This window comes from Pipistrellus kuhlii, unplaced genomic scaffold (genome assembly GCF_014108245.1).
Source record: "Pipistrellus kuhlii isolate mPipKuh1 unplaced genomic scaffold, mPipKuh1.p scaffold_m20_p_7, whole genome shotgun sequence".
In the NCBI taxonomy this organism is placed as follows: domain Eukaryota; kingdom Metazoa; phylum Chordata; class Mammalia; order Chiroptera; family Vespertilionidae; genus Pipistrellus; species Pipistrellus kuhlii.
Window position 1 is genome coordinate 42,974,034 of NW_023425573.1, and position 18,217 is coordinate 42,992,250.

An 18,217-nucleotide genomic window follows, 5' to 3' on the forward strand; every position below is an offset into this window, starting at 1 on the left:
ATATGTGAGATTTTTATAGGAAAAGTATATTAGAAGTCTGTTAATTTGTAGAGTCACCATAATAAATCAGTTTCCCCCCAATACTTATTATTATACCACCATAGTTCATAATCTGTGATTTTTAGTTTTGAAAGACATACATTATAACTTCTTTAAAATCTGTATAGGCATCATTTAATATTAAATAATTAACACAATTCCAAAATACTATATATGAGTGACAGTGGGAAAAAGGAATGTTAAAAGATACTTAATTCTTCTTATTTTATTAAAGTTTCATATAAGAAACAAAGTTTAGGCTTCCTGTCAAGATGGTGACACAGGTAAATTCAGTACTTGCATCCTCCCACAACCATATAAAAATTGCAACTAAACTACAGAACAACCATCACTCAGAACTGTCTGAAATGTATTATAGTTAAACAGAAGTCCTACAGCTAAAGATATAAAGAAGACATATTGAGATTGGTAGGAGGGATGAAGATGCTGAATGGGCTGGTTCCACACCCGAGTGTGGAGATAAAAATTGGGAGGGATATCGTGGCTTGTGGAGGAACCAGGGTTCCAAGCTCCACACCAGGCCCCCCAGCTCAGGGTTCCAGTACCAGGAAGAGAAGTTCCCATAACTTCAGGCTATAAAAACAGTGGGGATTTTGGCTGATGAGAAAGAAGACTGCTGTAGTCCCTGGGGTTTCTCTTCATGTAGCAGGCACCAACTGGTGGTCTGCAGATCCCTGGTGGTCCTTGAGGTCAGAAAGGTTGGCGACCACTGTCTCAAAGAGTCCATACGTGGACTTATTCATTCTGAGCTCCTACACTGTGGGAGCACCTTCAAAGTCATCAGGGACATACAGGAAGGAACTGAAATGTCCAGCATCAGGACAAGAGCTGGAGTGACAGCTCTTTCCCAGCCAGAAGTGCGGGAAGAGGTTATTGTTCCTTTTCAAAGCCTCACCCTGGAAGAGCCAGCAGGCAGGGGCCATATCTGAGTCTCCATCAACCTGGCCCCACCCTGGTAATTCCCTGAGACTTCATCTCACCCAATGCATTTCCAGTGGCTTTACCATATAAATTGTCTGTCTTGGTTCTTGCTTCAGAGTTTCCTAACATTTCTCAAACATGCACTATCTGGACTCTGTATGTCCTGTACTTCTACTTATTCACAGGCTAATTTTTTATAGAAACAAAGGATTGAAAAAAAAAAAGCAAAAATAATCCATAATAGGTGTTCATGGGATTATCATACAGTGGGATACTTTGCAGCTATTTAAAAAGTGCAGGACCTGTATGCATGCTGATATTGCAAGATATGGTAAGAAATGGGGAAAAAAATCTAGAATAAAGTATAGTACATGCTACATTTTAGGTAAGAAAACAAGAGGAATAGAACGTATATTATTTGCTTTGTTTGATTGAAGAAGATCAGAGAAGAATGCATGTGAAATAGTTAACTGTGAGATGCAAAGGATAGAGAAGATAAAGTAATGGTTGGGAACCATACTTTGTACTGCATATGTTTTAAAGTAGACTTTTATATTGACATTTATTACACATTCTGAAAAACCACACAAATTATAATTGTACAGGATAAAGAATTTTCAAAGTAAATGTACCTGTGTTATTGTCACTTGGCTTGAGAAACAGAACATTACCAGTAATTCAGAACCACATTCTGATTCTCCACAGTCACTTATCCACTCCATATGTGTAGCCAATATATACAATTCAACTGTCATTGATTATCTCTGCCTGTTTTTAAATTTTTTAAATTAAAACTAGAGGCCTGGTACACAAAATTTGTGCACTTGAGCGTGAGACTCTTCAGCCCAGCCTGTGCCTTCTCACAGTCTGGAAGCTCTCAGGGGATATCTGACTGCCCACTGCATCTGTTTCACCTGCAGTGAACCCAGCTTCTGGATGAGCGGTGCTCCTCCTATGGGAGCACACTGACCACCATGGGGCAACTTCTGTGTTGAGGGTCTGTCCCCTGGTGGTCAGTGCACATCACAGTGACCAGTTGTTCCACCGTTTGCTTGATTTGCATATTAGCCTTTTATTATTTAAGGTGTAGACTTTTGTATATCTTATAATATTGTTTTGCATTATATGCCTATTCAAAAAATAAATAGACATCTATATATATAAAAGCCAAGCGACTGGATGACTGGAACAACCATTGCTATGATACTCACTATGGCCAGCCAGGGGTGGCCCCTCTTCCCAGCTGGCCCCACCCCCAATAACCTCCCCTCACCCTGATCAGGGGCTCTGTTATTAGCAAGTGCATATATTTGTACATTGGCCACATGGAATTAGAGATAAGAGCCATATCAGATGTGACTGAAAATACTGCCTTTTATATTAAGGTTGATTAACTGAATTGGTCACTATTTAGAACAATTATGAAGTCATATTCAATCTCTATAAAAAGTGGTTCTAGGATCAATTAATGATGTCTGATACAGGCATTGAATCAGAAAATGATACTTACGGTTTATGTGAATAAATTCAAGAAAAGTGAACCAGCCCTTGAGACTACAACCTATGACTTTGCTCACCATCTGCTTCTTGGAGATGGCATTCCATTAACTTCATGCAAAAAATGTTGTAGAAATTATATGTATAATTTACATCCATAATTTTTCCCCATAGGCTTTTGAAGATATATATATCAATCAAAGAAAGACTATTAAAATCTTATTGGAATATGCGGATATGATTTTCACTTATATTTTTATTCTGGAAATGCTTCTAAAGTGGATGGCATATGGTTTTAAAGCCTATTTCACTAATGGCTGGCACAGGCTGGACTTCATGGTTGTTATTGTACGTATGCAAAACAACATTTTAGAGCTATTTGATTTGCTGTTGCTTCTTTATTCTTACTCTTTTACTGTTCCATTTACTTGTATTTCCTTTATTTCTCTATATACATTTGTAGTCACCAACATTCCATATTTATTCATTTGTAATGTTTAATATTTATCCTTTTCTTGTCATTCTAAAACTTAAAATTCAGCAATTCATTTCTTGATTATTCTGTCACCTATGTACCCACTGTTAACAAACTAGGCTTATTGCTTAATATTTTGAAATTATCAGCATCCTAAAATAATTAAATTCTATTTGCTCAACTTTTAAATTATATTTGTGAGATACATATCATTCCCTTTACCAATACCACAGTAACCAAAAATCCTCATTTGGATCACTGCAATAGCTTCCAATCTGAAGCTACACATTTTTCATTTATGTTGCCTTGTAATTATAGAAAATATGAAGGCACAATAAAAGTTAATCATAACTCTTCCATCTTGCTCAATCTCTATTAACATTTATTAATCTCTAATCGTTTTTATACAAATATGTTTACTTTGAAAAATAGCCTTACCATATTTCTATTCTTTGTACTTAACAATACTTATATTTTTCTTGATGCCTTTCCTCTAAAATCTAATTCTGTATATTGTCTTAACTATATTTTTATACAGATGAATATGTAAATATATTCAATTTTGTTTTAGCAAATAAATTGTATACTATAATTATATTGAAATAATCATGAAACTGATTTTTAATCTAATTACAAACTATAAAATGGATATAACTATTAATCCTTAATTATAATAAAGTGTAATAAAAATAAATTATAATAAATAATAAACAATGTATATTATTTATTTTAGTAACATGTATTATTACCAGAAGATATCTTTAAATCATTTAAGTGATTTTAACACAAAATGATATTCTTATACCTTTCTATAAGTCAGTGTTAAGATGGATTGAAATATATAGTAAAGCTTTTGCATATTTCTTGGTAGGCTTTGACTATGTATCTTTGTGTAATAATTGAGTTTATTTTATAGATTGTTTTTGTTAAAGTTAACAGTAAATCCTATTAATTATTTATTTTTCACATATCTAGGTATTTTGTCTGAACTTAATAGGCAAATCTCAGGAACAAAAACTACTTATGTCCATTAAATTCCTTCGGGCACTTAGAGTTCTGTCTCAATTTGAAAGAATGAAGGTAAGAGAAATGTTCCTAAACTAATCTATAACTTTTCATTTAAAATTACTAAATTTCCCAGAGGTACAAGTTTTGTAATCTTCTCATTTGTATCTTTAACAATATTAATACAAAAATCCTATATTCTACTAAAAGTATAGAAGAAGAGTACTGGTATATTAGCTTTGCTTACTAGGATTTTAGTTGGTTGTTGTTCCTAAGATGAAAACTAATAAAAAATAAGCAAAAGTAAAACACAAAAAACAAAAACTCTAATAGTTGAGATAAAATATTTTCAGCAGAAATCTACAAGCCTTGTTCCAAACTGCCCTTGCTTGTCAAATAAACTTGTGTGAGGGAAACAGGTTTTAATTCAACCTGGGAAAACTCCAAAGGTTGTGAACCAACACTTCCTGGATCAGATGCCCAACCTGTTCTGCTCCCAGGCAGAGCCTCTGGAATCCAGAGGCCAGCAGCAGAGAGTAGGGGTCCACCTTGTGCTTTAGGGTCCCCCAGCATTTGGTCCCACAGGAAAGGGGTCCGCTGCTGCTGCAGGAGCAGGCAGGGTGATGCCTCCTGACAGACACTTGCTCATGGGACTCAGCTCCCTCTCAGTCCTCCCATCCTCTTCCTTGTCCTCCTTGCCCCAGACACCCCAGATGGGGGCACTGTGCCCCAGATGATGGTGCAGGGAGTAGGGGCCTGGTGTCACTCTGGTGGAGCCCTGTGGAGCCGGGACCCCGAGAAGGGCGAGGAACTGGACAGCACAGAGAAGTTGACCATAGGAAGCTGTAGATCCCTGGGTTCATGGAGGAGCATTTCCCTCTTCTCGGGAAAGGAGAGCCAGAAGTCACACAACATGTACTGGGGTCTGAGCTGTAGTTGAAGAGCTGGAACATTTTGAATTTGAGAACTATTATGTTGACAACTCAAGAATGAGTCTTGTGCCAAAACCGGTTTGGCTCAGTGGATAGAGCATCAGCCTGAGGACTGAAAGGTCCCAGGTTCAATTGCGGTTAAGGGTATGTACCTTGGTTGCGGGCAGATCCCCAGTAGGGGGTGTGCAAGAGGCAGCTGATCAATGTTTCTCATCGATGTTTCTAATTCTCTATCTCTCTCCTTTCCTCTCTGTAAAAAAAAGTCAATAAAAAATATATATTTTTTTTAAAAGAATAAGATCTTTTGGTTTTACCAGGAAGATTACTAGAAGACTGCCTCCCATCTTTGAGGGGTGTGAGGAGCTGATGTACAACATGGAAACCTTATTCCAGGCAGGACTGGCTCACTTCCCTTCAGCCCTGCAATTACTTGGTTATTCTGAGACCCTCTGTGTTTGGAGACTGAAATTTCATAACATGCTCTTTACAGTATCTGCCACTTATTTTATCAGAACAATTGCCATTCCCATGTTACTAAAGATCAGAGGGTTTTTTTCTGTGTATTTCTGCAAGTTTATATATGATTTCCTACTATTCAGATATATTTCTTAGAAATGTTGTCATTGTTTACTATGAATTGAGGCTAGAAAAGAAATGTCTATGCAAACTGATCATAAATGTTTGGTTTGATCCTTAAAAACATACAGCTACACGGTTTTTAGTAAAATACAGGTTATGACTTAGGGACTTGAGAAATGAATTTTAGACGTAGCTCAAGTTGCCTTTGAAGAGGAACTATCATTCTCTCCTGTTAAACCTGAAGAAAATCCCTTTGAGTTTTGTAGTATTTGGTATTCATTTCATGTAAGTCACCTAGTTAATTTTTCTGAAGTTAGGCTTTGTATTATTGCAATAAGTTTTTTTTTTAGTTTCTAGGAATATGCAAAAAAGAATTATGGGATTATCATTAATAATTAAATAATAACTAATACAACTATTCATGTCCCTGGTTAACTTATGAAATATTTGTAACAGTATTATAGAGGCCCACAAGGTGGTATCAGCCCCAATGGCTTGCTTTGAAACCAAAATAAGGAAGAAAATAAACTGAAAAGTAAAATGTGGTTGAAGAGGTTAAAATAACAAGACAACCAAGTTTCCACCATAAACATAGCCATAGAAAATTTTTATAGAATATGCTAGGGCTGTAAACTACAGATGATCTGTTAACTCAAATTACTGTGGGGTGGGAATTACAGAAGGGAGATATTGATCAAGGGCACAAACTTTCATTTATAAGGTGAATAAGGCCTGCGATTTCATGTATAGCATGGAGATATATACAGTTGATAATATACTGTATACTTAAAATTTTCCAAGAGTAGACCTGAAGTGTTTTCACCACCAATACCACAAACAAAAAAGAACTAGATGTAGTTAATTAGCTTGATTGTGGAATCATTTTATAATGTATACATATACCAAATCATGACTTTGTACACCTTAAATATATACAACTTTTATTTATCTATTATACCTCCATGAAGCTGGGAAACACACAGAGAGATGTTAATTAATGTAACTAAAATAAACTTTTTGTTACTGTAAAAAAATGTTATGGGATAATACCAGGGTTGTTTTTTTTTTCTCTAATAAATTTAGATACACAGGATGAAGAGTGCTTCTATTAGCAAATTGTCTGCACCTAATTTAGAGAAAAGTAGAAAGATATTTGCCAGGAAAGCTGCCCATGCTTATTGTAAATTAAGCACTCTACTATTTTATGCCAAACATTCACTAGAATGGCAGTGAGATTGTAGCCATGGACAATTCAAGGACAGGTATATACTAGTAGTAGCCATTCTTAGATCAAGGTCAGTTCTAGATCTTAAGCTTCATTGAAACCTCAGGAAATTCTGTAGTTGAATGTTCTCTGAAGATATGTCTTTGATTATATAAGGAAGCTACATGATTATAAGATTAATATTTTATGTATTGAATGAATTTTGGGTCTTCTCCCCCTGTTGAAATATTTGGGTCAACCATATCCATAGCTTTCATTTTTACATATGTGCAATTATATGTAATTAGCATGGCATTTTGTCATCAGAAACATCAGTGGACCTATCAAAATACCTAAAGTGTCTGTCAACAAAGGATTTCTGACTTAGTTTTAGAAATAAAGTCTTTTTGATACCATAATTAAAAATCAAGATATTCAAGCCCAGAAAACTAAGGAATATAAGCAAGAAAGTACAGGCAAATGTATATGTATCCAGTAATGACTGAGGAAGGAAAGGTTAGACTAGTAGAAAAGAAAATCAATGATGACTCAGAAAAAAGGAAAAAATAAATGATTTTGAGGGATGAGAGTCAAAGTGTTAAGTGGTGACTGAAAGATAAGGAAATAGCAAAGATTGTCCTGACTGAGTTGTTCAGTTGGTTGAGCATCATCCTGTGCACCAAAAGGTTGCAAGGTTGATCCCTGGTCAGAGTGAGTAAGGGAGGCAACCCACTGATATTTCTCTTTCACATTGATGTTTCTCTCTATAGCAAAGATTGAAAATATTCTATTAGATGTTAAACTGTTTTTACATTTGCCATACCAGCATTTGTGGAATGATTAAGAATAAATGCAATGCTGATTGTAATATTAAAGAATGAAGGGAGTTGAAGAAATGAAGGCAATGATTATAAGCTATTTCTGTTAATTCACTAATTCACTTCCCAAGCTTTCGACTCTGCGGTATCTCACCAGTGACATAGAGTGATTCAGTGAAGTGATTTGTGAATTTGATAGGCTACTGCTTATTCGTGTTTCTTGAAACAGTCTTCTGACTTGATTTCACTGATCTACAATCTCTTGGTCTTCTTTTATGTCCTCTGCCACTTCTTTACTTTCTCCTAGGTAGGCTGTTCTTCCTGAAGGTTAGAATCCCTAACAATTATGCCTGGTCCTATTTTACTCTCCTTTTAGATGCTTTCTATTGATGAGAGAAAGAGAGAGAGAGAGGGAGGGAGAGAAAAATAGAGGGGGGGAGAGAAGAGATGGAGAAAGAGAGAAACATTGATTTGTTGTTCCATTTATTTATGCATTCATTGATTGATTCTTTTATTTGCCTTGACTGAGGATTGAACTCACAACCTTGGTGTCAGCCTTAGTGTCCTCCTTGGCATCAACCTTGGCATATCAAGATGATGCTCTAGCCTTAGCCAGTTGGCTCAGTAGATAGTCAGCCTACAGACCAAAGGGTCCCTGGTTTGAATCTGGTCAGGGGCATGTATTTTGGTTGCAGGCTCCTCCCCAGCTTGGACCCTGGTCAAGGCATATGCAGGAGGCAACCAATTGGTATATTTCTCTCACATTGATGCTTTTCTCTGTCTTTCCCTCTCTCTTCCACTCTCTCTAAAAGATGAATTGAGAAATATCCCGAGGTGAGGATTAACAACAACAAAAAAAGACGATGCTCTAACTAACCTAGCCAGAGCCTCATATGCTTTCTAGATAATCTTATACATGTATACAGGTTCATTTATCTTGCCCATTTCTCACACAATAGTTGATACACAGGTGTTAAATCAGTAAAATAATTCTTTATTCTAGCATTTATACTAATTAGCTCTGCTATTTTTTTAATGATTATTTTTACTAAATACATTTTGAGAATATCTGGATTTTTCATGTATATTTTTAATTGAAAATTTTTATTTTGGTTATTCAAATACCAGCATGTCTATGATTTAAAGATAACCTTTTTTTGTGTTTTGTTATTTCAATATGACATTAAATTAATTAGCATTCTAAATTTGATAAAAATAGTTTTATATTTCGTACCTAAAGTTTACATGTTTGCTTTTTATATGCCAGGTGGTTGTGAGAGCTTTGATGAAAACAACTTTACCTGCTTGGAATGTGCTTCTGGTCTGCCTTATGATCTGGCTGGCTTATAGCATCATAGGAGTAAACTTATTTGCTGGCAAGTTCTATGAATGCATTGACCCAACTAGTGGAGAAAGATTTCCTACATATGAAGTCAGTAATGAAACTGAATGTGCAAGCCTCCTATTCAATGAATCCATGCCATGGGAGAATGCAAAACTGAACTTTGATAATGTTGGAAATGGTTTCCTTTCATTGCTTCAAGTAGTAAGTGTGCTTTTGATTTTATTAACTTTTACATGTGCATTCATATTGTAGGTAAATATAAGGACAAAATGTGGATGGTTCATAGAATTGGAAATAAATTATTTTATCTATTATTTGTTCATAGATACATGTTATAAACAAGTAGGTTCATTTGGAAAAACAAAAGTGAAGCAGTTCCTATACTTTTTGGAGAAGGCAGGGGAGATGAAGGCAGGACTGACTGGGGAAATGGCAGGTACTGGCCAAACCTAGTACTCTGATCATGTACTAGGGTCACAGTTTTGGTCCATCTCAGGTTACTACAGTTTTATTCCTACTTAGTGCTTGGAGAATGACTGCTCAGCCACTCAACATCTGGCAGATGTGAGGAGGTGAACCATTCTTGTCTTGACTTCCCCATAGAAAAGCACATGTAATGGCAGTTACAAGTAACTATGATACCTGAGCAGCATGTATTTATTTACTATTTACCTATCTCTCTACTTATTTTTCTGCCTTTCTATTTATACTATGTTAAAATATTTTTAGTTACCAACTACAGTTAAGCTAAGTAGTGTTAAATATTTGCTAACAGACAACATAAATGAAATAATGAAAATGGTAGGAATCTCACAATATATTGAAGTGTGGTCAGTCTTACTAATCAAATGTTTTACTATATTAATAAAAGATTGAGTTTTACTTTAATTTGCCACGAAGCATAAAATTTCCATAAGAATTAAACACATGCCATTTTTTTACAGGCAACATTTAATGGATGGATCGATATTATGAATTCAGCTGTTGACTCTACTGGTGTAAGTACAATATAATCCTAAAGCCATTGTTATAATTCAAGCAAAGCAATTTTTCTAATTTAAGAACAGGGCACCAGCAAGAACAATAATTAACAGTGTAAAAGCAAATACTGATGCTATACAAAAGTTAAATGCTATTCAGATTGAGTATTTCATGGACAATGAAGTCCTTTCAGGATTATATACAATGGTTGAGGCCCAATAGGCCTACTTAAAGGATTATCAGACTTCATAACAATTATTAAACCAATATAATAACTTTAAAATCCAGTAAACAAAGCAATGATATCCCTTTACCAATGATCAAAGAGGGACAATACCTCAAGTAGCATTGTTGGATATTTTTATCAGAAATTATTTTAAATATCTAATGTTTTAAAAAGTCAGTACCAATATTTTCCTTGTTTTGTCACTTTTTATACATTTTTACTTTTAAAGAATTTCTTTTTAGTGCAGTTTTAGGTTTACAACATAATTTAGAGGGAGGTACAAATATTTTCCATATACCCCCTTCTTCCACACATGCATGGCCTTCTCATCGTTCACCAGAATGGTATGTGTGTGTGTGTGTATATATATATATATATATATATATATATATATTTTTTTTTTTTTTTTCTTTTTAACCAAAAATAAATCTACATTGACATGTCACAATCAATCAAAGTTCATAGTTTACCCTGGGATTCACTTGTACATTCTTTGAGTTTAGACAAATGTATAGTTACATGTATCCATTATTACAATATCATATAGAGTATTTTCACTGCTCTAAAAATCCTGTATGCTCTTTCTCATTTTGTTTATTTTTTAACTTCACTTTTAGGTAGATATGCAGCCTGATTTTGAAGCGAATGTCTATATGTATTGTTACTTTATTGGTTTTATTATCATTGGATTATTTCTTCCTCTGACTATGCTGGTCGGTATTATTCTTGCTAATTTCAACAAGCATAAAATAAAGATAAGTATAAATATCAAACACATTTATAAGAATGTCCTGCTTCAAATGATTGATTTTGCATTCAACTTAATGTCATTTCTATTTGGTACTCACCTAAAAAAAAGATCGATGTTCCTGATTATTGATAAACATTGCTAAAATGTTCATTCTATACATTGTTTTCTATATTCAAATATGTACAGACAAATTTAAAAGGTAAAGATTCCAAGTGTTTCTATATGTACTAGTATGTTCATAAATAATGGCATGCTAAGAAATAAAAAAAAACATTGTGCATTGAGCTAATATGTGAAGACTACACCTTTTCCTCTCTGAAATTTTCAGTCTTCAGAGTCATAAGCAGCATAGACATCTTCTCAGTTAGAGTAGCTTTCATGCTAGAAGAAGAGAGAGTCATACATTTGAGTTGGATTGGTTTAAATAGGAGTGCTTAATCAGAAAGAATTCAGAGTCAGAATGGAACCACTTCTTTGGTGCCATTTTCATGTAAATGCTTCCACAAATTGCAAAGGTTTCAGAATTCATCCACGTCTACTTATTCTAACCACCGGGACATACTTTTTATTGGATGAGGAAAGCCTTCTAACAAAGCAAAGAAAAGAATAGTTTAATTTTAAAAGTATAAGCCATGTCAGCAAAATTTAGCTATGTGCAGATTCTGCTAAACAAACAACTCTGAATCTCTACTAATCAGATGGGATTAGGGAAGTCGATAGTCAAATTTCTAGAAAGATAAGCCTTTCAGAGATTCCCTTTCCCCTTTGTCTTGGTCTAACAAGAGGTAGCTCAGTAAACTGAAAATTTAAAATAGGCTGACCACCCACAGGAAGGTGCCCCAAAAGATAACTAAAATCAATCACTACCAATATGTACCGTATTTTCCGGCATATAAGACGACCCCCTAATTTTACAGTTAAAACATAGGTTTAGGCCTATATTCGTTGTATAAGACTACCCCCCACTTCCGAGGCAACACCAGTTCTTTTTTTAATAGACCGCCTCTCTGACTCTGGCCAATCTGAGCAGGCTTTTTACTAGAACACAGTGTAGCTTCGGGTACAGAACATGTGCACTGTGTTCTAGTAAAATAAAAAGCCTTTTTACTAGAACACAGTGTAGCTTTGGGTACAGAACATGTACACTGTGTTCTAGCATAATAAAAAGCCTGCTCAGATTGGCCAGCGTCAGAGAGGCGGTCTATTAAAAAAAGAACTGGTGTTGTCTCGGAAGTGGGGGGTAGTCTTATACAGCGAATATAGGCCTAAACCGATGTTTTAACTGTAAAATTAGGGGTCGTCTTATACACCAGAAAATATGGTATTCCATATATGTTTTATATGGATTTTTGTGCAGAAAATCAGACGTGTTTAAACATGATTTATTTCATTGCAGTTAAGCCTTTCTTTAATTTAAACATTAAATCAATCATTACCAAGGTTTCCAAAATGAATATTAATATAAAATTAAATTAGGATTCAATCTGATTTTAATATATTTTTCTTTCATTTCTTTACCAGGGAGGCTCCAATATCTTTTTAACAGAAAAACAAGAGAAACAATATCTAGCACTGAAGAAACTGATATATGAGGAGGACTCTCAAAAAACAATACCTCACCCAAGAGTAAGAAAACACTTAGATTTTTTAAAATTTCTTAAAAATTTTCCTTGATATATTCATCTTTATAATAAACATGTTTTTAAAATTCTTAACAAATGCTTTTGACAAAAATTTTTCTAAATGTGTTCCTTGGCAAAGCTTTTGATGGTCTTATTTGCTTTGTATGCTATAATTCTAGTTTGATAAAAACTTAGGCCCTGACTGTATCTCCTATTTATGCTGGGAGGAAAGATATAAACCTAAAGTCTATGTGCGTGTGTATAGATATCCTGTTAATATGAGTATTACACCTTTTTGTTCACCCACAGAACAAGTTCCAGAGAATCGTCTTTGACTTGGTTACAAGTCAAGCTTTTAATATCATCATTATGGTCCTTATCTGTTTCCAAGCAATAACCCTTATGATTCAAAGTGATGAACAGAGTAGCCAAATGGATACCGCTGTCATCTGGCTTCAGCTACTTTTCGTTATTCTATACACTGGAGAATGCGTGCTGAAGCTCATCGCTTTCCGTTGTAACTATTTCACCAGTGGATGGAACATTTTAGATTTTATAGTGGTCATTTTCTCTATTATAGGTAAGATTTCATGTAATCAGATTTTCACTTGTAGTAATATTAATTCAAGCAAGTTCTTATAGTAAATGTCTTCTCTTACTCAGCAAAGCAGTAATTTCCAACAGAAATGCTTTACAGTTTTGCATATTATATAAAAATGTTTGTACACATGCCTGACATATATAAAATATTCAAAAATACTGTTTGAATTAATACACAGACTTTAATGTTGTGTATTAAAGTAAATATTTAATTACCCCTTCAGCATATCAACTAGGTTATTTTTCTAGGATGACACTAAATATCTATACAGTATATCCTAGCATAATATAAACTTTCAAGCTCACTATTTTCCCTTCCCTCTAATCTCTAAAACTACTTACAGCTTTCACAACAGTAGAATTTAATGCTCTAGGTCACTAGTTTTACTCCAGAGACTAGTGATTCTCTTCTCCCCCACTTTTTCAACTCAAAATGAACCACATCCCCTCCAGTACTTCCAGAGATCATCCTCATGCTTTTTATGACAGTTATAATTTCACCTTGTTTTATAGTTCTGTCTTCACTTTCATAGTTCCCTCTACTGCAAAACAATTGTTCCAGGCAAAGACTCAGATAATCAATTCACATGGAAAGCTCCGAGGAGCTCAAATACTGTTTATGAAATAAATAAATTAAATTATAACCTGTGAGTCACTGGATACAGTGTACAGATGATGTGCTGTGGAATTGTCCACCTGAAACCTGTATAATTTTGTTAGCCAACGTCACCCCAATAAATTCAATAAAAAAAATTTTGTAATTATATTTACCAACCAGATTTCTCTGCTTTGCATTATCATTAGTTTAAATGTCTTCCTCTATAGATTCCAGAATTTTTGAGGACAGAGCCACATTAATCATCTTTGCATATTTGTGCAACACCTTTATTAAGTATCCAATTAAGGTTGCATCGAGTTAAACTTCTTGATTCAACTACAATCAGAAAATAATGACTACTGTCCTATGTATAGTTTCATGCCCTCTGTTATTCTAGAGGTATTTAAGACATAATACTCTTAAGGCGATGATGCAAAGAATTCTCCTCCAAATTTTACTAGATACTCTGAGCATTGCCACAGCTATTATTTGGCTAACGCTAACCCAAACTTTCAATGTGTGCTAAATGCTATATCCGGAGGATGAATAAAATGATCTTCACTTATAGAAAAAAGGTGAAGTGTAAAATAAATGTATATTCCTCCAAGTACCATGAAATATAAGTAATTTGTTTGTTTGCTTTATCTTTCCCAACATCAAGGGCTACTTCTGCCTCAGCTAGGAGAATACTACTTTGTATCTCCTTCCGTCCTGCAACTGATCGTTCTCTCCCGGATCGTCCACATCCTGCGTCCCGGGAGAGGACCAAAGGTGTTCCATGAGCTGCTGCTCCCTTTGGTGCTCTTCCTCCCCACGCTGCTGAACATCAGCCTTCTCATCTTCCTGGTCATGTTCATCTACGCCATCTTCGGAATGTACAATTTTGCCTATGTTAAAAAGGAAGCTGGGATTAACGATGTGTCTAACTTTGAAACCTTTGGCAGCAGCATGCTCTGTCTTTTCCAGGTTACAATATTTGCTGGTTGGGATGGGATGCTCAATGCAATTTTTAACAGTAAATGGTCTGACTGTGATCCCGATAAAATTAACCCTGGGACCCAGGTGAGAGGAGATTGTGGTAATCCCATTGTCGGGATTATTTATTTTGTCAGCTACATCCTCCTAGCATGGCTGATCATTGTCAACATGTACATTGCTCTTATTATGGAGTTTGTAAATATTGGTTCTAAAAAAAGAGCCAAGACCTTGAGTGAAGATGATTTTAGGAAATTCTTTCAGGTATGGAAGAGGTTTGACCCTGAGGGGACCCAGTACATAGATTCTAGCAAGCTCTCAGATTTTGCAGCTGCTCTGGATGCTCCTCTTTTCATGGCAAAACCAAACAAGGGCCAGCTAGTGGCCATGGATCTTCCAATGGCTGTGGGGGACAGAATTCATTGTCTGGACATCTTACTTGCTTTTACAAAGCGAGTTGTGGGTAAAGATGTGAGGATGGAGAAACTTCTTTCAGAGATGGAATCGGGGTTTATTTTAGCTAACCCTTTTAAGATCACATATGAGCCCATTACAACTACCCTGAAACGAAAACAAGAGGCAGTCTCGGCAACCATCATCCAGCGTGCTTATAAAAGTTACCGTCTGAGGCAGAGTGACAAAAAAACATCAGATATCCATATGATAGATGATGACAGGGAAGCTCAAGCAACCAAAGAAGATGCCTAATTTGAGAAAGTTTAGGAAAATCAACTATTCAAAGCCAGATCTAGTTCCATCTACCGCCTTTTCACCTTCTTTACATAGCTCAAAAATGTTAAAAGTCTAAGACAGAAATAAAAGCTTAGAGATAGTAAAGATTTCACTTAATCATCAATTGTTTACAACTCATGGAAGTTAAGCTTGTTTTCACAAGATTTTTATATTAAATTCACCATTTTACCCCTCTGTATTCAACATAACCAAGATAACACTTTAAGTCACTGTAGTGAATTAAAGTGGCTTAAATGCCCCATTTGATAACCCAATGTGTGGGTTCTATATATGATTTACATAGTGTGTACTTCCTCTGGAGAATGGGGAGGAGGTGGCAGAGATTAGTAGCAAAAGGGTCTTTTATATTTTATGTATATTTAATTTGATGGGATTTAAGTCCCCTCTTTCTTAATATAGGATAGTGTTTAAAAACAGTTCAATGCTACAAGCTATTAAATCATGAACTCAGCTACGCAGATGCCAATTGGGGGAAGATGAAGGACAGTTCTTAGAAAGTGCCTTTAAGATCAATCACAAAGACCTTGGGCTGAATCAAACCACATTTGAAAAAGATTGATTGGAGATCTCTTATTGTTTTCTTTTTCTTTTTGGTATGAGGAAGGGGGATTCATGTTTTTCATTGTTCTTGGATTCCTGGTTTCTCATCTCTGGCTAGTTTCACCTAAGCTCAGCTCTTCAGCAGAATGATTCTTAGAAGAAGAAAAATAAAGGGAAACACATTTTTTTAAAGTGTACATTTATTACAATGATATATAATAGTCTATGCTAATAGACTCAAGTCTTGCACTATCATAGGCCTGATGTATTTTGCTAGTTATCCATAATGTAACATTGAGTATATAAGATCTGGCAAATGCATATAATAAAATGAATTACAAGAGTCAAGGGCTACCATTGTGTCTAGGGATTTCCACAGTGTCTTGATCCTGGGAAATTGGCCAATTTCATTGGGAAACTGACAAATTTGAAGTACGTTTTGCTGTATTTTATGGTTCTTTATAATTTAGAGAGAGAAAATGATCAAAGAAACTGTGAGAACTCTGAATTAGAAGATTAAAGTGTAAGTTTGCTATTGGGATTTTATAACATTAATGTATGCAAGTTAGGTTACACTTACTCATTCATCTTTCCAAGTTCTTTGTTGTTTCTGTCCCATCACATACATAACTACTTTGTAAAATGTTTTATGTCTGAAACACTTTAATTTTAGGTATTAAAATTATTTTGAAAAGATAGGCACAAAATTGTTTTTCGATATCATCATAAAAATGCAGTCACATCCACTAAGTTTGAGATCCTGGAATTTATTCATTTTGTATAAAATTTGCTATCAATGTGCCTATAAAACCCTAAAGGATTCAAAACAAAAATAATCTATACTGTAAGCTTAAATGACAAGTTTTCAATATGTTGTAGGACATTCAATGCCGTTCAAATATCAATTGTATTTTATTATGAATGCATGATCTTGAGCCTTAACTGTTATAATCTAACTATCTTTGCTCCTCAGAAATGTATTGATCTGACCAAGATGCCTTTGGGGAACCTTATCCCCCTGAGCAAGTATAACTTCAGGGTTCTGTGTTCTCCTATGTGCTGCTTCCCTCTCTCCTCCCGCTCTCCATCAGGAATGTGATGGGGACCATAAGAGATCAGCGTTAACTTGGGAACCTGTTGACCTGGTGCTTTATCTAAGCTTATCAGTTTTCTGTGCCTTGGAAGTGCTTTAATGCAGATACTGCTTCCGATATTTAACCTAATCTTAACTTGCTTCTGTAAATTCCATAAAGACCACAAACTGATTTTAGTTTGAAAGTTATATCCCTTACTTGTAAACTGTGTTTGCCACTAACTTGTGTAAAGAATTATTTTTAACAAAGTCATACAATATATTCTACTTTTCAGATACTTTAGAGAAAATAATAAATGCAACCTGTTAATCGCACTAAGTTTTGTCTTTTCTTTGGCAAGTCAGTTTGGCAACTTTCTATAATAAACAAAACAAACAAAACTTTATAAATGAGTCTTACATTATAGTTCATTCAGGTTCAAAATTCAAAACTGGGAAAATTTCTACTTTCTTTTTATTCACTTAATTTAGTGAATTCAATTATTAGTAAGCTTACCAGAGACCCCTACATATTAACAACATGTAAAAAACATTATTTTCATTGAAATCATATTAAGTTCATTATATATATTTCAGTATTATTAGAACCTGAATATTGAAATTAGAAAAAAATATTGAAACTAAATTTATTAGTATGCAAAAAAAATTATTGATATGCTATTATTTCCCAATATCTGCTTCTTTAAAAATTGTTTCTGGTCTTCTAATAAGTATAATTACTGAAAGGGTTATAACGATTTGGAAATGGCTACCATTTGTTAGGCAGACTGTTATGTCCGGTATCATGCTAAATGTTTTTCATGCATAAGCTTAGCATTCACAACACTCATGAAATGGTGATTCTCATTTTATAGATGAAAAACATTAAGATTAGAAGGGTTATAAGAACTTTATCAAGCACAGAACTTTTATTTTTTTTTAAATATATTTTATTGATTTTGTACAGAAAGGAAGGGAGAGAAATAGAGAGCCAGAAACATCGATGAGAGAGAGTCATCGATCAGTTGCCTCTTGCACACCCCCTACTGGGGATATGCCCGCAACCAACATACATGCCCTTGACTGGAATCGAACCCGGGACCCTTCAGTCCCCAAGCCAACGCTCTATCCATTGAGCCAAAGCAGTCCCGGCTCAAGCACAGAACTTTTAAATGACAGGCCAGGACTCTAAACCAGGTCTAGTCTCAGAGCCTTAATAATTAATTACTCTGTACAATAACTGTCTAGTAATAAATGACCTCA

The 18,217-nt window shown here is 34.9% G+C and overlaps 1 protein-coding gene across 2 annotated transcripts in view; it reads left to right on the plus strand.

Moving 5' to 3' along the window:
- SCN7A (sodium voltage-gated channel alpha subunit 7) overlaps positions 1–17,285 on the plus strand; it is a 71,035-nt gene extending 53,750 nt beyond the window's left edge. For both annotated transcript variants that reach the window (XM_036421609.2, XM_045575380.1), the window contains exons 18-25: positions 2,653–2,826; positions 3,929–4,033; positions 8,759–9,037; positions 9,781–9,834; positions 10,661–10,798; positions 12,313–12,420; positions 12,726–12,996; positions 14,276–17,285. In XM_036421609.2, coding sequence (XP_036277502.1) covers positions 2,653–2,826; positions 3,929–4,033; positions 8,759–9,037; positions 9,781–9,834; positions 10,661–10,798; positions 12,313–12,420; positions 12,726–12,996; positions 14,276–15,297 — 2,151 coding nt within the window. In that variant the 3' untranslated portion in view covers positions 15,298–17,285. The remainder of the gene's footprint in view (positions 1–2,652; positions 2,827–3,928; positions 4,034–8,758; positions 9,038–9,780; positions 9,835–10,660; positions 10,799–12,312; positions 12,421–12,725; positions 12,997–14,275) is intronic.
- The last annotated feature ends 932 nt before the right edge of the window (positions 17,286–18,217 follow it).